The 6,575-nt window shown below is 64.2% G+C and overlaps 2 protein-coding genes across 2 annotated transcripts in view; one reads left to right on the forward strand and one right to left on the reverse strand.

Moving 5' to 3' along the window:
* Nucleotides 1-4,132, forward strand: part of STAG3 (stromal antigen 3) — a 9,661-nt gene extending 5,529 nt beyond the window's left edge. The window contains exons 16-31 of the mRNA XM_025211100.1: nt 132-332; nt 452-522; nt 695-782; nt 862-942; nt 1,047-1,139; nt 1,220-1,388; nt 1,458-1,591; nt 1,728-1,829; nt 1,905-2,050; nt 2,642-2,764; nt 2,861-3,027; nt 3,149-3,293; nt 3,466-3,570; nt 3,644-3,746; nt 3,864-3,920; nt 4,000-4,132. Coding sequence (XP_025066885.1) covers nt 132-332; nt 452-522; nt 695-782; nt 862-942; nt 1,047-1,139; nt 1,220-1,388; nt 1,458-1,591; nt 1,728-1,829; nt 1,905-2,050; nt 2,642-2,764; nt 2,861-3,027; nt 3,149-3,293; nt 3,466-3,570; nt 3,644-3,746; nt 3,864-3,920; nt 4,000-4,008 — 1,794 coding nt within the window. The 3' untranslated portion in view covers nt 4,009-4,132. The remainder of the gene's footprint in view (nt 1-131; nt 333-451; nt 523-694; nt 783-861; nt 943-1,046; nt 1,140-1,219; nt 1,389-1,457; nt 1,592-1,727; nt 1,830-1,904; nt 2,051-2,641; nt 2,765-2,860; nt 3,028-3,148; nt 3,294-3,465; nt 3,571-3,643; nt 3,747-3,863; nt 3,921-3,999) is intronic.
* Nucleotides 4,071-6,575, reverse strand: part of AP4M1 (adaptor related protein complex 4 subunit mu 1) — a 3,071-nt gene continuing 566 nt past the window's right edge. Inside the window, 13 exon segments of the mRNA XM_014522716.1 lie at nt 4,071-4,365; nt 4,453-4,570; nt 4,648-4,698; nt 4,839-4,883; nt 4,963-5,054; nt 5,125-5,231; nt 5,302-5,355; nt 5,423-5,489; nt 5,921-5,983; nt 6,071-6,151; nt 6,251-6,361; nt 6,466-6,565; nt 6,567-6,575. The exon segment at nt 6,567-6,575 is cut by the window's right edge and continues 89 nt beyond it. Coding sequence (XP_014378202.1) covers nt 4,174-4,365; nt 4,453-4,570; nt 4,648-4,698; nt 4,839-4,883; nt 4,963-5,054; nt 5,125-5,231; nt 5,302-5,355; nt 5,423-5,489; nt 5,921-5,983; nt 6,071-6,151; nt 6,251-6,361; nt 6,466-6,565; nt 6,567-6,575 — 1,090 coding nt within the window. The 3' untranslated portion in view covers nt 4,071-4,173.

Below are 6,575 nucleotides of genomic sequence, written 5' to 3' on the forward strand. Positions count from 1 at the left end.
GGCTTTGTGGGAAAGGGTGACCCTTTTTCTTCTCTGTGGTGGCTTCGTATCCCCGTTTCGAGTCTTCCTGAGTCTGTCTGGTCTCTGCTGTGGCCCTGCCCATGCCGGGGTCTTTCCCCCCTCTACCCTAGCACCTGGAGCTGCTGCTGGGGCAGCTGCAGGAGGCAGTGGAGAAGCACTCGGGCCGCGAGGTGCTGGAGGCTGCGTCGCGGGCGCTGCACGTGCTGTGTGACCCCGAGCTCCCCTTCCATGGCCGTGTTGACTATGCCCGCAGCCGCCTTGTAGACCAGCTCACTGACAAGTTCCAGCAGGAGCTGCCCGAGCTACTCCAGGTACTGCCTGCCCCATGGTGCTGCCACTCCCTGGGGAGCAGGGGCAGGGCTGCCAGCTGTACGTGCTGGAGCTCTGGGCCCACCTGCTCAGCACTATCTCCCATTTTCCCACCCCCCAGGCCTCCTTCCTCGATGAGGACGAGGTGTACAGCATGGCTGCCACCCTCAAGCGCATCTCCATCTTCCACAAGTGAGTGCTTGGTGCCTGGCCCATCCCCAGTCCCTGCCATGGCTCCCTTTCTGCTGAGTCCTGACCCATCTCCGCTCCTGTCCCCTTTCCCTGGGTCCCTAGCGGGCGTGGGGCAGGGAGAGGGCAGCAGAGCCCCCACAAAGCCTCTCTGCTCTCACTTTGGCCCCCACAGTGCCCATGACCTGACACCCTGGAAGCTGTTTGAGCCCTGCCACCAGATCGTGCAGCGAGCTGTGGATACTGGCGAGATCCCCACGCAGGTACCAGCTCTCCCTGGGATGGGGTCCAGGAGCAGGGGCTGCCGGACAACCCTCCCCTCATCCTGGGCTCCCCTTGCAGGTGCTCATCCCAGCCATGACCTGCCTGCACTTCTACGTGCTCTGGGAGCTGGCTCACATCTCTGCTGGTGCCTTCATGCAGGTGAGGGACTGCGGGCAGCAGTTTGGTGGGGGGTCATGGTGAGCTAGGGCCCTGGGGTGGCTCCCAGCCTGACTCATGCCCTTCCCACCCGCCCTGTCCTGCAGGAGCATGTGCTGGAGCTGAAGCGCAAGGTGGACGCCCTCTGCTCCCTCTGCCAGAGCTGCCTGACAGACCTTGACCCCAGTGTCCAGGAGCAGGTGGGGGCTGGGGGCTTCCTGCTGGGTGGGCGATGGGGGCAGCTCTGTCCGAGCGCCCCCATCACTCTCTCTCCACCCAGGCCTATGTGTTGCTGAGTGACCACCTGCTGATGTTCGGGCCCCAGCTGGCGCAGAGAGGGCGGGAGGCACTGAGCAGCCTGGTACTGCGGCCTGATGCCGGCCTGCAGGCCCAGCTGGCTGGCTTCCTCATGGATCATGTCTTCAACCACGCTGAGCCCATGGATGCTGGTAGGGCCTCGCCACAGGGTGGGGTGTGTTTATACTGGGGGCACCCGCCTGACCCTCTGCCCCACTCAGATCAGGACGACAGTGAGGGGAGAATTGAAGCACTGCATCAGCGGCGCCGGCTGTTGGCGGGCTTCTGCAAGCTGGTTGTCTACAACGTGGTGGAGCTGAGTGCTGCCTCTGACGTCTTCAAGCACTATGTCAAGGTGAGGTGGTGGGGAGAGCCTGGGGCCCCTCAAGACCCTGTCATCATCATGGGAGGGAGGGGACCAGGCCCTGGGTCGTGTGGGGCGGGGAGGCGGGCTGGGGGCTGAACCCCCGCTCACTGCTCTCTTCGTGCAGTGCTATGATGACTACGGGGACATCATCAAGGAGACACTGAACCAGGCCCGGCAGATTGACCGGGCCGAGTGGGGCCGTACCCTGCTCCTCAGCCTCAAGCAGGTGCCTGGGGTGAGCAGGGGCTGGGTGCTGGGACTTGGGAGGAGCCCTGTTCCTGACCCGACGTCCCCCTTGTAGCTGCTGACAGAGCTGCTGCTGCAGCATGGCCGCGGTGCCCGCCTGAGTAAGTCCTTTGCGGAGATCCGGGACCTGGCACGGCGCTTTGCCCTGCTCTTTGGTCCGCACCAAGCACGGAACCGCCCTGTGCTTGTGGCGCTGCACAGGTGAGACTGGGGTGAGGGTCCGTGCAACATGCTGCTACACAGCTCAGGGGGGCTAAGCCTCCCCCAGAGGTGCTTGATGCTGATTGTTGCCCGGTCTGGGGACTGGGCTGTGCCAATGCTCCTGCTGGGCCCAAGCCTGCAGGTTCCTGGCTAGAGGATGTTGGCCCTGTGCTCAGGCTCAGCCCAACACTGCACTGGGGGCAGGGAAGAATTTTCCCCTCTGATCAGACTGGAGGCATCCCTTCTTCCTGCAGCAGGGGGCATGGCCTCAGGCTGGGGGCTTTGGACCATCTATGAGCCCTTCTGGCACCAGCAGGATGCGGCGGCCACAGCCCCTTTTGCTTTCCCTGGGGCAGGGGCGATGCCTGGGGCTGCATCAGGGGAGACTGTGTCTCATGTTGCTTAGAGGTTGGACATGGATTTGTCTAGGCTGGTTTGGACAGGCCTGATCCTGCCTCAGGCAGAGCTTGGACTAGAGGTGACCCTGCAGCTTCCTGCCTGCCCTGTGCTCAGGGATTAGCTGAACCCAAGGGGACAGGGGCCTGGGTCAGCAAGGCCTGTCTTCACCCTGCCTGCCCACCCCCCATGCAGGGAGGGGATCAAGTTTGCCTTGCAGTCACCCAGCTCCGAGCTGCTGGCTCCCCTGCAGCTGCCCTTCCTGGAGGTGCTCAGTGAGTTCTCACCCCGCCTGCTGCGCCCTGACAAGAAGCTGATGTGAGTCCCTAAGAGCAGGGGGACATCCTTGAGCGGGTGGAGGGGTGCAGGGATCCACTGCTGTGGACACTGATCCCACCATCCTGCCTGTTGCAGCCTGGCCTACCTGGAGCAGAGCTGCCAGGCCGTGTTGTCCCCAGAGCAGCAGCAGGAGGTCTGGACCCCGCTGCTGACTTACCGCAACTCCCTGCGGCTCCACAACCCTGCCCGCTCCCAGGCCCAGCGCAGACCTGGCTCCGCCACCAAGAGGCGGCATGCAGATGGTGAGATAGGGCCAGGTCCAGCACAGCTGCCTGCGGGGAGGGCGACCCCATATGCTCTGCTGTCCATAGCGTGGCAAGGTGGGCTGACGTGTCCCAGCCCCAAGCAGCGCATCCCTTGCAGAGTCATCTGGGCACAGTGATTCCAGCCTGCAGCTCAGCAGCCGCCTGGCAACGCCAACGCTCACATCCACTGTGGTGAAGGGGGCCCGTGGGATGTCCCAGCCCCTTCCTGAGGACAAGGGCTCTGAGTCAGACTTTGTGGAGAGGTGAGGCCTGCTACATGGGTCAGGCAGGTTACCACAGGTGCTGGGTGTTGGTAGCAGCCCAGGCTGGGGATGAGTGAACCCCATGGCTCTAGGACTCTAATGCAACAGTGGACAGGACTGCCTACCCTACCTCCCCTGCCCGCCCCGACCCACTGCCCTTGTGCCTTTGCAGCCAGCACTCGAAGAGCTCCCACCTGGCCCACAGATCTGCCAGCCGGCAGCAGCGTATAACCCCCCAGAGGCTCCTGGGCTTTGGTCTGGGCAGCAACCTGGACCGGTGAGTGTGCATGGTGGGGGGTAGTAAACATCAGCCAGAGGGTTGCACTCCCTGACTTGGCTCTGTCCTGTAGGCACAGCCTGATGGAGGAGGAGGAGGAGGAGGAGGAGGAGGAGGTGGTGGTGATCCAGGAGCAGAGCAGTGAAGAAGAGGACTCCTCCCAGGGCTTGGTCACGGTGAGGAGGGGGTGGGGGCAGGGCTGTTTGCCCAGGTGCAGTCAGCTGACAGCTGGGTGGGGGGTTGGACCCCCCCCAGCCCCATGGGCTGACCTGGCTGTGCTTGCCTCCCTGCAGCGCTCCCGCAGCAATCGTCTCCGTGACCTCTTCGATTCCTCCATCCTTGGCCTGGAGGTGAGTGCAGGGCCAGGGTGGGTGGGTGGGGGCCTGGGACCTTGGACCAGGGTATCATAGGGGCTCTCCCTCCCCACAGGAACTCTGAGGCGGCTGGACCGCTGGCCTGCCCCATCCCCCTGCACCCCCGCAGACAGCACATGGTCATGGTTGAGTTCAAGGTTTATTGGAGTTTTCCTGGCAGCCCCGTTGGCGCTGGTTGGGCCTGGTGCAGTAAATAAAGCTGGCGTTGGTGAGCAGTGGTGTTGGCGGGTCAGAGGCGCAGCACATAGGCATCGCTGTGCGTGACGTAGCGCACCCAGCGGTGGGGCAGGCCAGGCTGCATGCCTGTGCAACGCAGGAACCGCACGCGCAGCCCCGAGCACGTGTGCATGGGCAGCTCGAAGGCCATGTGCACCGGGCCCAGCTCTAGCAGCGACGCACCGCTCAGCCCCGGCACCTCCAGCTGTAGGGAGGGAGAGTGGCCATCAGCCCCTGGGCCTGAACCTTGCTTTGGGGAGAGTTCCCCATCCCCGCCCCCCGGCGCCTTTACCTTGAAGAGGGCAGAGAGCTGGGAGCCACCTTGGAAGCGTGGGATGTTCCAGCGCAGGCACTTGGAGCCTAGCTGCAGCTCTGCTGTCTGCTCTGGGCTGCTCAGCTCCTGTGACAGGCTGGGGTGGAGGGGCAGGTGAGGTGGCAGGAGATGCACCCCACCCCCACACCTGCTCCTCCATCCCCCACCCCCTACCTGACATCCCCCTTGGGCACAGGCAGCTGCACACGAACGTTCAGGGCTTGGCTGTGAGAAAGAAGGGGCAGTGGCAGGAATGGCGGGGGCAGGGGGGGAGCCGGCCCCCCACCCCCCTCCCCTGTAATGCCGGTGGCAGCAGGGACTCAGCCCCCATCCCCGCTTCCCTTTCCTCTGTCCTGCCTCCTTACCTCTTGGGGGACAGGTCACAGCGCAGCTTGAGGTAAACACGGAGCCTGGCAGAGACAGGGCTGTGAACGCCTGGCACCGGCCATCTTCCCCCTGTGCCCCGGCCCCCCAGCGCCTCGTGCTCACCTGCCTGTGGGGTCCCGGTCCACAGTGGGGAAGAGGTGGAAGGGCAGGGCCGAGGGAAGGTCATCCGAGAGCTGATACTGCATCAGTGTGAGCTAGGGGCAGGCAGGGCAGTCAGGGTTGGGGTCAAGGCCAACACTGCTCTCCCCTAAGCTTAGCACTCACCTCCCCCGGGCTGGGGGTGACCTTGAGCACACGGTTGCTCTCGAACTCATCCAGCCGCACAGAGCTGTGGAAGGCGCATTCGTCCACCCGCACAGCCGTGCCGTAGCCTGGGGGAGGCCAGGGGATCAGTGGGGGCTGGGAGGGGCAGGCAGCAGTACCGCCCCCACACGTCCTCACCTCGCAGCTCCGACTTGCCCACGCAGAACTCCTCCGTCAGGCCAATGCGCATCTCTGTGGGGAGGGACAGGTAAGCCCAGAGGCCCTGGCCTGGCCCAGACCCCACCGGTGTCCCACTCACCAGGGCAGCTGGGCAGGTAGCTCTTGATGCGAATCTCTCCCTGGATGTCAGCTTTCATAGGGGTGCCCTGGGGAGGTAGACATGGGCTGCAGTGCTGGGGGCAGGGTCAGCTGTGGAGCTGGCTACAGGGGTCTAGCCTCCTACTGGCTTTGCTATGGGCCTGGGGGATCTGACTGGACCTTTTCCCCCTTGAGTTGCTGGAAGGGTCCAGGATTTCCCCCTTCTCCAGCAGCTGGGCCAGTGCTGGGGCCTGTCTGAAAGGCTGTGCCCCTCGGGTAGGGTCAGCTTAGTGCTGTGTTGGGACAGGACGAACCCCCGTTGTCAGACTTGGGGGGTCCCCTCTCCATGCGATGGGGTCTGGCCTCTGTCTGCAATCACTCTAATGTATTCTCCCCTGTGTACAGCTGTGGCTTGGTCTCGCTGGGCTGGGCAAGATGGGATCCCGGGACTCCTGTTTCCCTGAGCAGGGCTGCCTGGCACAGGGTGGGCGGTGCTCACATTGGTAGCGATGACAACTGTCAGCCTCTCCACCACATCCAGGAAGACCTCGTTCCGTGCACCCTGTGGGGCAGGTGGGCAGGGGTGAGGGCCTGGCGCTAGCACCCCTCAGCACTGAGGAGGGGATGTGGGTGTAAGGCTGCCTCTCACCTGTTCCCCGCGGGGTGGTAGCACAGGGCGGCTGGCAGCTGAGCTGGGAGCCACTTTGCTCTGCTGCGTCTCTGCTCCGAACTGTGAACAGACCCTGTCAGGCTCTCTGGGCTACGGGACCTTTACCCACGGTGCTGGCCTGGCCCCGAGGGCTGCAGCCTGCCCCAGGGCGGTGCTCACCAGGCCGATGCTGCCCAGGTCCAACAGGCTAAAGGGCTTGCTGACCACTGGCTCACTCTGGATGAGGTTGCGCAGCATGTCAGGCGCTGTGGTCTGGATGTAGCCGTAGTCCTGGGGGGTGGTGCTGAGTGAGGGGGCTGCCCCCGGGTGCTGCACACTTTTAGGGGGCAGTGCTGCTGGCCAAGCCCCTCCCCTGCTCGCCCTTGCAGACCTACCACCATCTCTTCCAGCAGCTCATAGACGAGGGCAAAGTTGAGGCTGATGCTCTTCTCGCTCAGGGGCCCGCAGTAGTCCTGGATCAGGGCTGCCAGCCTGCAAGGGGGGG

The sequence above is a fragment of the Alligator sinensis genome, unplaced genomic scaffold (assembly GCF_000455745.1).
Source record: "Alligator sinensis unplaced genomic scaffold, ASM45574v1 scaffold553_1, whole genome shotgun sequence".
Taxonomy (NCBI): domain Eukaryota; kingdom Metazoa; phylum Chordata; order Crocodylia; family Alligatoridae; genus Alligator; species Alligator sinensis.